Source organism: Coregonus clupeaformis, chromosome 33, assembly GCF_020615455.1.
Source record: "Coregonus clupeaformis isolate EN_2021a chromosome 33, ASM2061545v1, whole genome shotgun sequence".
Lineage (NCBI taxonomy): Eukaryota > Metazoa > Chordata > Actinopteri > Salmoniformes > Salmonidae > Coregonus > Coregonus clupeaformis.
The window spans coordinates 2086469-2101468 of NC_059224.1; the positions used below are offsets into that span (position 1 = coordinate 2086469).

General features: G+C 44.1%; 2 protein-coding genes across 3 annotated transcripts in view; one reads left to right on the forward strand and one right to left on the reverse strand.

Annotated features, from left to right (window-relative positions):
- The window catches only part of snx17 (sorting nexin 17), a 649426-nt gene that overhangs the window by 284443 nt on the left and 349983 nt on the right, over positions 1-15000 (forward strand). The gene's annotated exons all lie outside the window — the stretch shown is intronic.
- The window catches only part of LOC121548473 (protein phosphatase 1 regulatory subunit 14C), a 45188-nt gene that overhangs the window by 11620 nt on the left and 18568 nt on the right, over positions 1-15000 (reverse strand). For both annotated transcript variants that reach the window (XM_041859893.2, XM_041859892.2), the window contains exons 2-3: positions 14136-14219; positions 13492-13524 (exon numbers count right to left, since the gene is read on the reverse strand). In XM_041859893.2, the coding sequence (XP_041715827.1) occupies positions 13492-13524; positions 14136-14219 (117 nt within the window). The remainder of the gene's footprint in view (positions 1-13491; positions 13525-14135; positions 14220-15000) is intronic.

Genomic DNA, 15000 nt, shown 5'->3' on the forward strand with positions numbered 1-15000 from the left:
TCTCTCTAACAGGTGAAGTTCCTGCTGTAGATCTCTCTCTAACAGGTGAAGTCCTTGCTGTAGATCTCTCTCTAACAGGTGAAGTCCTTGCTGTAGATCTCTCTCTAACAGGTGAAGTCCCAGCTGTAGATCTCTATCTAACAGGTGAAGTCCCTGCTGTAGATCTCTCTCTAACAGGTGAAGTCCCTGCTGTAGATCTCTCTCTAACAGGTGAAGTCTCTGCTGTAGATCTCTCTCTAACAGGTGAAATCCCTGCTGTAGATCTCTCTCTAACAGGTGAAGTCCCTGCTGTAGATCTCTCTCTAACAGGTGAAGTCCCTGCTGTAGATCTCTCTCTAACAGGTGAAGTCCCTGCTCTAGAGCTCTCTCTAACAGGTGAAGTCCCTGCTGTAGATCTCTCTCTAACAGGTGAGGTCCCTGCTGTAAGATCTTTCTCTAACAGGTGATGTCCCTGCTGTAGATCTCTCTCTAACAGGTGAAGTCCCTGCTGTAGATCTCTCTCTAACAGGTGAAGTCCCTGCTGTAGATCTCTCTAACAGGTGAAGTCCCTGCTGTAAGATCTCTCTCTAACAGGTGAAGTCCCTGCTGTAGATCTCTCTCTAACAGGTGAAGTCCCTGCTGTAGATCTCTCTCTAACAGGTGAAGTCCCTGCTGTAGATCTCTCTCTAACAGGTGAAGTCCCTGCTGTAGATCTCTCTCTAACAGGTGAAGTCCCTGCTGTAAGATCTCTCTCTAACAGGTGAATCCCTGCTGTAAGATCTCTCTCTAACAGGTGAAGTCCCTGCTGTAGATCTCTCTCTAACAGGTGAAGTCCCTGCTGTAGATCTCTCTCTAACAGGTGAAGTCCCTGCTGTAGATCTCTCTCTAACAGGTGAAGTCCCTGCTGTAAGATCTCTCTCTAACAGGTGAAGTCCCTGCTGTAGATCTCTCTCTAACAGGTGAAGTCCCTGCTGTAGATCTCTCTCTAACAGGTGAAGTCCCTGCTGTAGATCTCTCTCTCTAACAGGTGAAGTCCCTGCTGTAAGATCTCTCTCTAACAGGTGAAGTCCCTGCTGTAGATCTCTCTCTAACAGGTGAAGTCCCTGCTGTAGATCTCTCTCTAACAGGTGAAGTCCCTGCTGTAGATCTCTCTCTAACAGGTGAAGTCCCTGCTGTAGATCTCTCTCTAACAGGGGAAGTCCCTGCTGTAGATCTCTCTCTAACAGGCGTCATGACTGTCCTGTGAGGATCCAATGGGTCAGATCAGCTTGGCAAGGGATGACAATAACCAGACCCTGTCTCACCCACAGAGGGGAGGAGGGACCTGCTGGGGGAGACAGCTCACACCCTATCGTAAATTAAAGGAGAGGAGATCTAGGGTCTCCCTCTCCAGAATTAACCAAAAGAATGTATTTGTTAACAGACAGTTCTCTCGCCTAGAACTCTAACGTCCAAAAAGTGAATACTGGAACAATATTTCTAACAGAAGAACGTGGGGGGAATGTTCAGTGGGGATTCTAAAGAATGATCATGTCATAATGTTTGTTATTTTGTGATGTCATTACAAATGGTGTCAAGAAAATACTGTAACTTGGAAAGTATATCCCCATTATCTGTCAAGTTTTCATCCTTTGCAGTATGAAAAATGTATGCACTCACTAACTGTAAAGTCGCTCTGGATAAGAGCGTCTGCTAAATGACTAAAATGTAAAAATGTATATGAAATATGAAAAATGATGAAAGTATTTTTGTTAAGATAGGAATGTGATTTTAGTTTTCTAATGAGATAATTGTTTTTTCATATAAGCTTTGCACAGTAAGTAGCCACGCCCCAAGTAAGTGGTGGTAAGTGACCCCTTGTGGTAAAGAATCACCATTCATTGTTTTGTAAAAAAATAGAACATCTATGTTAGGGCCAACGTCTTCTCACATTTGTAACAACTGGTTACACTTATGATATCCAGCCTTTCAGGTTAATTGAAGTTTAATTCCCAGATAGCCTATACAGGTCTGATTAATCATTAACATTGCTTAATCAATTCAATTTGCTTTTGCAAATTCATTCACGTCCAACTCCCACATTACTGATCCAGTATTGATGATACATTAACGTCTATAAATACACTGCTCAAAAAAATTAAGGGAACACTAAAATAACACATCCTAGATCTGAATGAATGAAATAATCTTATTAAATACTTTTTTCTTTACATAGTTGAATGTGCTGACAACAAAATCACACAAAAATGATCAATGGAAATCAAATTTATCAACCCATGGAGGTCTGGATTTGAAGTCACCCTCAAAATTAAAGTGGAAAACCACTCTACAGGCTGATCCAACTTTGATGTAATGTCCTTAAAACAAGTCAAAATGAGGCTCAGTAGTGTGTGTGGCCTCCACGTGCCTGTATGACCTCCCTACAACGCCTGGGCATGCTCCTGATGAGGTGGCGGATGGTCTCCTGAGGGATCTCCTCCCAGACCTGGACTAAAGCATCCGGCAACTCCTGGACAGTCTGTGGTGCAACGTGGCGTTGGTAGATGGAGCGAGACATGATGTCCCAGATGTGCTCAATTGGATTCAGGTCTGGGGAACGGGCGGGCCAGTCCATAGCATCAATGCCTTCCTCTTGCAGGAACTGCTGACACACTCCAGCCACATGCTGTCTAGCATTGTCTTGCATTAGGAGGAACCCAGGGCCAACCGCACCAGCATATGGTCTCACAAGGGGTCTGAGGATCTCATCTCGGTACCTAATGGCAGTCAGGCTACCTTTGGCGAGCACATGGAGGGCTGTGCGGCCCCCCAAAGAAATGCCACCCCACACCATGACTGACCCACCGCCAAACCAGTCATGCTGGAGGATGTTGCAGGCAGCAGAACGTTCTCCACAGCGTCTGCAGACTCTGTCACGTCTGTCACGTGCTCAGTGTGAATCTGCTTTCATCTGTGAAGAGCACAGGGCGCCAGTGGCGAATTTGCCAATCTTTGTGTTCTCTGGCAAATGCCAAACGTCCTGCACGGTGTTGGGCTGTAAGCACAACCCCCACCTGTGGACGTCGGGCCCTCATTCCACCCTCATGGAGTCTGTTTCTGACCGTTTGAGCAGACACATGCACATTTGTGGCCTGCTGGAGGTCATTTTGCAGGGCTCTGGCAGTGCTCCTCCTGCTCCTCCTTGCACAAAGGCGGAGGTAGCAGTCCTGCTGCTGGGTTGTTGCCCTCCTACGGCCTCCTCCACGTCTCCTGATGTACTGGCCTGACTCCTGGTAGCGCCTCCATGCTCTGGACACTACGCTGACAGGCACAGCAAATCTGAGCTGCACTACCTGAGCCACTTGTGTGGGTTGTAGACTCCGTCTCATGCTACCACTAGAGTGAAAGCACCGCCAGCATTCAAAAGTGACCAAAACATCAGCCAGGAAGCATAGGAACTGAGAAGTGGTTTGTGGTCACCACCTGCAAAACCAGTCCTTTATTGGGGGTGTCTTGCTAATTGCCTATAATTTCCACCTGTTGGCTATTCCATTTGCACAACAGCATGTGAAATTTATTGTCAATCAGTGTTGCTTCCTAAGTGGACAGTTTGATTTCACAGAAGTGTGATTGACTTGGAGTTACATTGTGTTGTTTAAGTGTTCCCTTTATTTTTTTGAGCAGTGTAGATTAAAATAGTTTTTGCAGCTTCCAACGACTCAAAACCCAAAGTTAAAAAATATATATTTTGTAACTATATTATTATTATTTTTGCAAACTATCAGAGGGGGTGGTCCCCATTCCCCCACTAAATAGTGAACCCTCACCCATAGAAGGATTGATTGCTGATCTCAGCAGTGATATTAACCCAAACTATGCCATTGGCGGAAAAAAAAAAAAACAGAAATTGCGAAAAACACCCTCCAAAATAAACCATCAGGCGCAGGCCTTGTAAAGGTTCTCTCCAGTTTAGCCCTGATGTATGGCCACCAGCAGAGATTGACATCGGTCCAGTACCGAAGTGCACAGCAGAAGCACAAGCAAGAAACGGTTGATATGAAGGGACAGGTGGAGAGAACCAGGAAACTAATAAAAAAGCAGAAGAGGAAAATATTCTGCTAGCCAAGGAACTGCATTTGAAATCTGAAGAATTTAAAGAAATGGCAAAAACGTATGATGACGAACGAGCACAAACTCTTCAACAAAATTGTCTTCTACAGGAATAACTCGATTTAGCCAAAACGAAATATGACGAAGTCCACGCCAAACTAGATAAATCTGACAAGTTATCTACAAACAGGGGCGCGTAACATGCAGTTTTGATGAACGTTACTCAAAACAATAATGTTCTAGTCCAAATGCTGCAGACCAAAGACGATCAGTTCATGAACACGATGACCAAGTTGGATGACAAAACAGCGGAACTCATTGAAGTCGCCGACCAAATAAATGATGAGGTGATGAAGATGATAAAATGGATCTCTAAGCAAGCGGTGGAAATCTCATCACTGAATCTCTCGCTCCGCACTCAAGACCTCTACCTGCAAACCATGACAGATAAGTATGAGGCCGAACTGAGCAAGTGCGACACTCACGTGTCTAAAATAAGTACTCTAAGTGCCCAAGTGGACTCTGCTATGCAGCAGAATACCACCCTTAGGGGGCACCGGCTAGTTGAGGTAGTTGAAGTAATATGTACATGTGGGTAGAGTTAAAGTGACTATGCATAAATAATTAACAAAGTAGCAGCAGCGTAAAAGGATGGGGTGGGGGGGCAGTGCAAATAGTCCGGGTAGCCATGATTAGCTGTTCAGGAGTCTTATGGCTTGGGGGTAGAAGCTGTTGAGAAGTCTTTTGGACCTAGACTTGGCACTCCGGTACCGCTTGCCGTGCGGTAGCAGAGAGAACAGTCTATGACTAGGGTGGCTGGAGTCTTTGACAATTTTGAGGGCCTTCCTCTGATTTTGATACCACCCTTAGGTACCATCTGGAGGAATTCCAGAACAGTCACACATGTGACTACCCAACCAAGCAACCTAGCTCGCAACTGGAGCTCGGTACACAAAGGAGTGAAGACGACAGAAGGTTTCAGACTTTGCCTCTCTCAGTTATCCCTCAGGCTTCTCCTCTTGGCCTTTTGGCCCAAATTTCCCCACAGGATGAAGCCAACCCTCTCCACGCACTTGGCATGGAACGCCTTGACAAAATCGTCAAAAACTTCCGCCACTTTGACCCCGTTCCAGGTAAGCCAAACGACACTGAGACGTTCTCAGCAGACATAGAGAACACCTTGGATGGCTACCCGAACGCTACGGGTTCTGACAGGCTTTACCTGTTGAAGCGAACGTCGAATAGACACGTGGACAAGGTTCATCCATCTACAACAGCAACACGTGCAAAACGACTACGCAAAACTTGCCACGGTTTTGAAAATAGAATTCAGTGGTTCTGCGACTCGCAAACACGACAGCTTGCTGGCTAACACTGTCAAACAAGCGCGGAATGAACACCCACAAGCATACTATCATTAGGCTTCGTTCAGCTTACTTTGGCCTGTTCACTGAAACAGGAATGGAAGAGCTATTACCATTCAAACAAATGTTTCTGTCGAACATGTATCCCCACTTCATTAACTACTTGGGCCCTACAGCCCACGTTGGTTTGCCAATCTCAGAACTCAGAGAGCATCAAAAGTACGCAGCGCTAAGAGCCGTGACGTCTCGGGTTTGAAGATTGAGCAGGACTCACTCCAGTTAGAGGGTGCGTCATCAGGGATAGGAGCGTTGAGAGATGACGCGCACAACAAAGGTATCTACCACGAAACCCTGATACCAATAACCACCGCGGTCCAAATAACTACCGCTACAATCAACCTGATCGCAACGTTCCTGCCCCCAAACCCACACAAAGTGTCAGAGGGGAACAAAGGGTTCAATGACGATCAAATCTTAGACCGATACTCTCTAGAAGTTCTGTAAAAGAGAAGTACAAAAGTGCCAAAAAATTGATAAAGGGGAAAAAAGATAAGTCACCATGACTAGGCGTGGAATGTCCGGACAACAGGTCCGCCGGAATTAACACCCTTAGCGAGGACGTAAACAATCAACTTGCTCCCGCTCTCAATCGAGACCCTATCCAGGGCCCGCACAATCAAGAAACAAGCCCACGTGGGCTTTAACTATAGACCCAGATACAAATGTTGTAACACACAAGGTAAACAACATCGCAATAACCAATTCCACTCAAACCCCGATAAGTTGATCTGTTTTCACCATGAACACAAATGACACATCACGTTGTTGTGAACAACCACTCCACTTTGCGGGGAATATGACCACAAAACGCAACTCAAAGAGGCCATACCTGGAAACAGTCCTGGAGGAATGCTTAACCTGTGATGCGCTAATTGATTCAGGCTCGACAATTCTGCTAATCTCTCAAACGTTGTTCAATGATCTCAAAAGGACTTTGAACCCAGCTAAACGTTGGTAAAAAACGGAACGATGCGACACTAAACTTTGAGGTTTCACTCAGACTACCCCGCCTCTCACATTGAGACTCAAGCTGAAACTATACTTCCAAGATGTATGGCTTTTGTTCACCCTGTGTATGTTACCAGCATCGAAACTGAACACCTGCTACTCGGAGCAGACTTGATGGATCGTTTGGTCCCACTGATCGATTGGAAAAACAACCAATTGTGGTCACAAGTAGCCGTGTCATCTCCACTGACCATACTGTCTTCTCCTAACGCTGGCTGCAACACAGTCATCCACGAGGAGGATCTGTCGACAGGACCCCGTCTCCACTGACCACACTATCTTCTTTTGCAATAAATAATTACTTTTTTTTTAATCACATTTATTATTTGGCCTTTGTAGTTCTGTAGCCTATATTGAAATGGGACTGTTCCACAAAAATACACGGAGGAGCAATTTATACACATTATCATTATCATTATTATTATCATTATTATTATCATTGTCATTATCATTATCATTATCATTATTATTATCATTATTATTATCATTATCATTATCATTATCATTATCATTATCGTTATCATTATCATTATTATTATCATTATTATTATTATTATCATTATCATTATCATTATTATTATTATTATTATTATTATTATTATTATTATTATTATCATTATCATTATCATTATTATTATCATTATCATTATTATTATTATTATTATTATTATCATAATTATCATATCATTATAATTATTATTATTATTATTATTATTATTATTATTATTATCATCATTATTATCATTATCATTATCATTATCATTATCATTATTATTATCATTATTATTATTATTATTATTATTATTATTATTATTATTATTAGCAAAAGCCCCATCTTAAATCTTTGACATACAGTACTTCTTCTTCTTATTTGTATTCTTTAGCACGCTACTGCTCTTACACCATTTAACCTAGAAACGCCGTTCAAACTTCAAAACGTTCAGAATGGTCACGCTTGAGTTGCTTGTTTACAACTCTTTGATATGTTTTATACTTTTTGTCCTCCATCCCCTTGTATGGGATTTTCTCAAGATTCTAAAAGGCTCCATTGTGACATCATCACTTCCAACTTCCATTCACTATAAATGCAATAATGCTACTTTTGACACAAATCAGCTACTTTGACCACTTTGCAACAACTTAGACAGAAAGTTAGAGCATTTACATCTTCATCTATTTCTCTGCTACTCAAATCTGGTGTTTGAACAAAAAATTATATTCTGATAAAAAGTTACAGCTGTTTTAGTAACCGCATTAACAGCATTTTCTGTAACTTTTTTTGCAAATAAGATTAATTATTTACCAAAAATCGCTGCAAATTCCAATAAAACGACATCACGTTTTGAAGTTCTTTCCTTGCTTTGTCTAACAACACTATCATGAATCTAGCACATATGTTTTGTGGGTCAGAGTGCAGTATTTAGTTAATATTAAAGCACAAACTTACTGTATGTTAGCACGTATCTCACGCTTTCTTTAGGCATAACGGAGCAGTGTTGCCAAGGCTACTGTTGCCTAGCAACGCTTGACTGGTGGGAATGAATGTCTTCATAGCTCTTCAAATTCCCATGATTGGTCAATCTGTTTCAGACCGAATAGCTAGCATTACGATTTCATATACTGGTCTGGATGAACTGGAATGATAAAGAGAAGATTTCTAATGCTTACTAGCTTCGTCCTCCTTTTCCAGGATTACGCTCTGTGCTCTAAATAACTTAACTGGCTAGTGGGATGTACCCCTCTGATTGGATAGGATGGATTAGGAATAGCTTCTACCAATAAAAAGTTACAGCTGTTTGTCAGAGTTTAGAGTGACAAAAAGTGTCATCATTGAGCAGCCCAAACGAAGCCTTTGCTATGGATACTCACAGACACAGAGGGAAAATATTATGAAGAGGGTGAAGAGTGACCACAATTACTGACCACAACCACACAATTACTGACCACAACCACAGAACTACTGACCACACAACAACTGAACCACACAACTACAGACCACAACTACACAACTACTGACCACAACTTCTGACCACAACCACAGAACAACTGACCACAACCACACAACTTCTGACCACAACTACTGACCACAACCACACTTCTGACCACAACCACACAACTTCTGACCACTCAACTGCTGACCACAACACAACTAGACCATAACCACACAACTACTGATCACAACAACTGACCACACAACTGACTACAACCACACAACTTCTGACCACATTTAGTGACCACAACCAGACAACTACTGACAACAACCACACAACTTCTGACCACAACCACACATCTACTGACCACAACAACTGACCACAGCCACACAACTGACCACAACCACACAACTTCTGACCACAATTACTGACCACAACCACACAACTTCTGACCACAACCACACAACTGCTGAGCTCTGGCTCGCACTAGCTCTGGTCTGTGCTATAAATGATAACTACTTAAATATGCATAAATTAACATATAATACCTACCAACAATAATTGTCACTCTTGAACCGTTCAAGCTAGATACACCAAACCAACTTTCACATGTTCAGGCTATCCGAACTTCAAATTCTGCCCGCAACCACAAGGCTTTCCAGAGGGTGGTGCGGTCTGCACAACGCATTACTGGGGGGGCAAACTACCCACCCCCCAGGACACCTACAGCACTCGATGTCACAGGAAGGCCAAAAAGATAATCAAGGACATCAACCACCCGAGCCACTGCCTGTTCACCCCGCTATCATCCAGAAGGCGAGGTCAGTACAGGTGCATCAAAGCTGGGAGCGAGAGACTGAAAAACAGCTTCTATCTCAAGGCCATCAGACTGTTAAACAGCCATCACTAGCACATTAGAGGCTGCTGCCTATAGACAGACTAGAAATCACTGGCCACTTTAAAGAAATGGAACACTAGCCACTTCAATTATGTTTACATATCTTGCATTACTCATCTCATATGTATACACTGTATTCTATTCCACTCTACTGTATTTTAGTCCATGCCGTTCTAACATCGCTTGTCCATATATGTACACTACCGTTCAAAAGATGTTTAATGGAATATCTACATAGGCGTACAGAGGCCCATTATCAGCAACCATCAGTCCTGTGTTCCAATGGCACGTTGTGTTTGCTAATCCAAGTTTATCATTTTAAAAGGCTAATTGATCATTAGAAAACCCTTTTGCAATTATGCTAGCACAGCTGATAACTGTTGTGCTGATTAAAGAAGCAATAAAACTGGCCTTCTTGAGACTAGTTGAGTATCTGGAGCGTCAGCAATTGTGGGTTCGATTACAGTATCAAAATGGCCAGAAACAAATAACTTTCTTCTGAAACTCATCAGTCTATTCTTGTTCTGAGAAATGAAGGCTATTCCATGCGAGAAATTGCCAAGAAACTGAAGATCTCGTATAACGCTGTGTACTACTCCCTTCACAGAACAGCGCAAACTGTCTCTAACCCGAATAGAAAGAGGAGTGGGAGGCCCCGGTGCACAACTGAGCAAGAGGACAAATACATTAGAGTGTCTAGTTTGAGAAACAGACGCCTCACAGGTCCTCAACTGGCAGCTTCATTAAATAGTACCCGCAAAACCCCAGTCTCAATGTCAACAGTGAAGAGGCGACTCCGGGATGCTGACCTAGGCAGAGTTGCAAAGAAAAAGCCATATCTCAGACTGGCCAATAAAAAGAAAACATTAAGATGGGCAAAAGAACACAGACACTGGACTTTTTCTTTGCAACTCTTGCCTAGGTCAGCATCCCAGAGTCGCCACTTCACTGTTGACGTTTGAATCAGCTGTATAGTGCTAGGGCAAAAAACGCAGCGATGGGACAAGACTGGATATCACGAAAAAGGGGTAAAAAGTACAAACTAATTAAATAAAACCATCTAAATGTGCACCCAGGGGGGGCCCCAGGACCGAGTTTGGGAAACCCTGTGCTAGGGATTACTGCAGTGTTTGTGAAGCACATCAACCGCCGTCAGCTTGGCTGGCCACCCATTCTGCATACCAATGACCTTGCTGCTGTCACAAACTGACCTAATGCCGTCGGGCTCAAGCCACACGCATGCATGCACACACACACACACACAGACACAGACACACACACTTTGCTGACAGATGGTGTGCCTTTTAGAGTGTGTAGGCAGAATGGGGTTGCCGGTGCAGAGGTGAGATTTATGTGTGTGTTCCCTATTTATCACAAAACAGCTTAACCCCATCCCACCCAAACACTCAACACCTAAACACACACACAAACACTCCACATCTAAGTCAACTGAGAGATTCACTAATGCAGTGTGAGCGTTTTACAGTTTTTCTCAATTGCTAAAACACTAAACCCTATTGTCTGAACCAAATGCTCAGTTGCCTGAACCCACTGATTGAATCAATCACTCTTTTGGCAAAACCATAAGCACTTTTCACCTGTTTAGACACAACTTGCCAACACATTTTCATTGTGATGCACCCGTGCTGCATAATGGTGAGCACATGTGACAAAAGTCAAACACAATTAGAGCACAGGTATCACCACTTGAACACAACAACTCAAAATTGATCACACTTGTGGCTAATGATGTGAGGGAACATATACAGTAAGCCAGTTTAGAGAACACTGGTTTGTGAGGCCCTACAATTGATAGAAATCTGAGAGGAAGAGTTCGTGTGAGAGGTGGTCGAGGTGGTCAGCGAAGACAAAGAACAGTAATATCTGATGAAATCAGAGCTACTGTGATTGACCATGTTCTTGTCCATGGTATGAGCATGAGGGAGGCTGGACAAAGGGTACAACCAAACATCAGTAGATTCACTGTGTCCACCATAATCCGAAGATTTAGAGAAGAGAACAGGTAATTACCTTTTTTTTGACATTATAGTACAGTATGTAAATGTTGACAGCAATTACTGTATGACATACTATATACTGTACCACAGTATACTGTAAGTGAATATATGTTTCAGTACATCACTGTACCAATGTACTGTAGTATTGTAATGGAGGGTTGGTCTAACTGTTTGTAGGCCTAGTATTCCATGTATATTTTTTTGTAACTCCATGTTCTCTTTTGTAGAATTGAAAGACTGCTACATGGGGGTGGGAGGACAGGTATGTTCTCCCCACACCAAGAGACCCTAATTGTTGATATGGTCCGTAAGAAAAATGCCATTAAACTGAGCGAAATTCAGCAGAAGATCATTGAGGACCATTTACATTTTGAGGGTATCAACAGTGTCAGCCTCTCTACTGTTGATCGTGTCCTCAAGCGCAACAGACTGCGCATGAAACAGCTATACAGAGTGCCCTTTGATCGCAACTCAGACAGAGTCAAAGAGCAAAGATTCCCACATTCAATGTTGATTACTCTAAGCAGTGATTTACTGTAGTGGCCTAAATCACTTTTTCCGTATCACTTACAAAACTATATCTATTTCTACAGAGGGTTTTTCAACTGGATGCAATGGAAAGACCCCATCAATACATCTACATGGATGAAGCTGGGTTTAATCTCACCAAAAGGAGAAGGAGAGGTCCGTAATGTGATTGGCCATCGGGCCATTGTTGGTGTTCCTGGGCAGCGTGGTGGCAATGTCACATTATGTGCTGCCATCAGCAATCATGGGGTTGTCCACCATCATGCCAACCTGGGGGCCCTACAACACTCACCAGCTCCTCATTTTCCCTCAATCACATGCGAGATGCTTTGTTAGGGCAGCAGGATGAGCATCCCATCTATGTTGTTGTTTGGGACAATGTGAGTTTTCACAGAGCCCTCCAGGTTAGAGAGTGGTACAATATGAACCAAGGTTTTATCAATCTTTGCCTTCCACCGTACTCCCCTTTCCTAAACCCCATTGAGGAATTCTTCTCCTCATGGCGGTGGAAGGTATATGAACGCCAACCTTACACCAGGGTAAATCTCCTGCAAGCCATGGGACTTGCCTGTGGTGACATAGGTGTGGAGGCATGCCAAGCCTGGATACGGCATGCCAGGTTTTTTTCCCCGTTGCCTGGCCAGACAAAATGTGGCCTGTGATGTGGATGAAGTCCTGTGGCCTGACCCAGTACGGAGACATGATGCTGTGGCTGAGTAATGCACTTATTTGTATATTTCTGTACTTTATTTTTACATGGGCTTACTGTACACAAGTGGCAAACGCATAAGATTTCTGTTTGTTTTTACAAGTGCTACATGTAAATGCACAAGATTTCTGTTTTGTGTTTTTGTACAAGTGCTAAATGCACAGGTTTTTTTTGTTTTGCAACATGCATTTAGCCTACAGTGAACAAACAAACATTTATTTCTCCAGCTTCATGTCCTGAGCATTGTGTTTTCTATTTTTCTACGTAGTGTTTAGTGACTGTTCAGTAGTGTTTTTTATTTTGATTGACTCGGGGCACGATTTGACAACATAGTTCAGTTTTGAGCACAGATTGAACTGTTTTGAGGTGAAAGTTTGGTTTTGCAAGAAGAGTCTGAGGTTTTGTGAATGTAGCTTGAAAATTGGGTTTTGTGTTCACAGTTAAGAGAAAAGGAGAGCAGCTTTCAAGAAATGTGTCTTAGCAATCGAGAAAAACTGTAATGCTATGTTTGGATACAGAGGGTGGGTGCAGTATGTGTGTGTGCGTGCATGTGTCCAATCCATTCGAGAGAGAGAGAGGGAGAGGGAGAGAGAGAGGGAGAGGGAGAGAGAGAGAGAGAGAGAGAGAGAGAGAGAGAGAGAGAGAGAGAGAGAGAGAGAGAGAGAGAGAGAGAGAGAGAGAGACAGAGAGACAGAGAGACAGAGAGAGAGAGAGAGAGAGGAGAGAGAGAGAGAGAGAGAGAGAGAGAGAGAGAGAGAGAGAGAGAGAGAGAGAGAGAGAGAGAGAGAGAGAGAGAGAGAGAGAGAGAGATAGACATACATAGACAGAGTGTGTGTGTCTGGTTACCTGAGGGTTGGGGACTGAGCCCTACATCTACCCCAACATTAACACTCACGTCACCACTCACCTCTGTGGGTTTAAAGCAGTCCATTAAGGATTCCTGTTGAGAGAGAGACAATATGTGTTTCTACGTTCCATATCAATAAAGTTTATTGAATGAATTGAGTGACCAGATATGTAGTACATATAGTACAGGATAAATCTTCCCTGGCATCTACTAGTGGAAATCATCTGACAGACTTTCATTTCTCGGAGAATGTTACAGTGGTGAGGATATATGAAAGAATGGTCTCACTAGCAAGAACAGGGAGTGTTCACTACTGCGTGCGTGCGTGCGTGCGTGTGTGCGTGCGTGCGTGCGTGCGTGCGTGCGTGTGTGACAGCGTGGAGAACAAGAGGGACCAGATAGACAGAGTGTTTCACCTTCTTAAACGCGAACAGGTCATTAAACCACACGTCAATCAAGATTAAGAGTCACACACTTTAACACACTGTAACATCTATTACGCAGTTCTTGGGAGGTATTATTAAGCATTATGAAGTTCTATGCAGTATTATTAAGCATTTTGAAGTTATATGCAGTATTATGGAGTTCCTATGCAGTATTATGAAGCATTATGGCATTCTTATGCAGTATTATTAAGCATTATGGAGTTCTTATGCAGTATTATGAAGCATTATGGAGTTCTTAATATGAAGGATGATGTGTACCTGTAGTTTGACGGCTCTCTCGTCTTCACTGTTGACTTCCAACAGGTCATCAATGTCTATCTCCACCTCTGGCATCTCCTCTTCCTGAAAGATCAAACACATCATCATCATCACCTTCATCCCCACCATAAATCATCATCATCATCTACAGGTGAGTGCACTAAACTCGAGCACATATCCAGTGAGAATAAGTAGTGATCTTCAACAGAGTATTTCTGCAGTGTCAAGTGTATGTCCAAAGTGAACTTCATGGAAGAGGACAGTATCCTATCCACCCTGGAGGAGGCCAACCCAGCCCAGCTCAGCTCAGCCCAGCCCAACCCAACTCAGCCCAACCCAACCCAACCCAGCCCAGCCCAGCCCAACCCAACCCAGCTCAGCTCAGCCCAGCTCAGCCCAACTCAGCCCAGCCCAGCCCAGCTCAGCCCAACCCAGCTCAGCTCAGCCCAGCTCAGCCCAACTCAGCCCAGCCCAGCCCAGCTCAGCTCAGCCCAACCCAGCTCAGCCCAACTCAGCCCAGCCCAGCCCAGCTCAGCCCAACCCAGCCCAGCCCAACTCAGCCCAACCCAGCCCAGCCCAGCTCAGCCCAGCCCAGCCCAGCCCAGTCCAGCCCAGCCCAACTCAGCCCAACCCAGCCCAGCCCAGCCCAGCCCAGCCCAGCTCAACTCAGCCCAACCCAGCCCAGCCCAGCCCAGCCCAGCCCAGCCCAGCCCAACTCAGACCAACCCAGCCCAGCCCAGCCCAACCCAGCCCAGCCCAGCCCAGCCCAACTCAGCCCAGCCCAGCTCAGTCCAGTCCAACTCAGCCCAGCTCACCCCAGCTCAGCCCAACTCAGCCCAGCCCAGCTCAGTCCAGTCCAACTCAG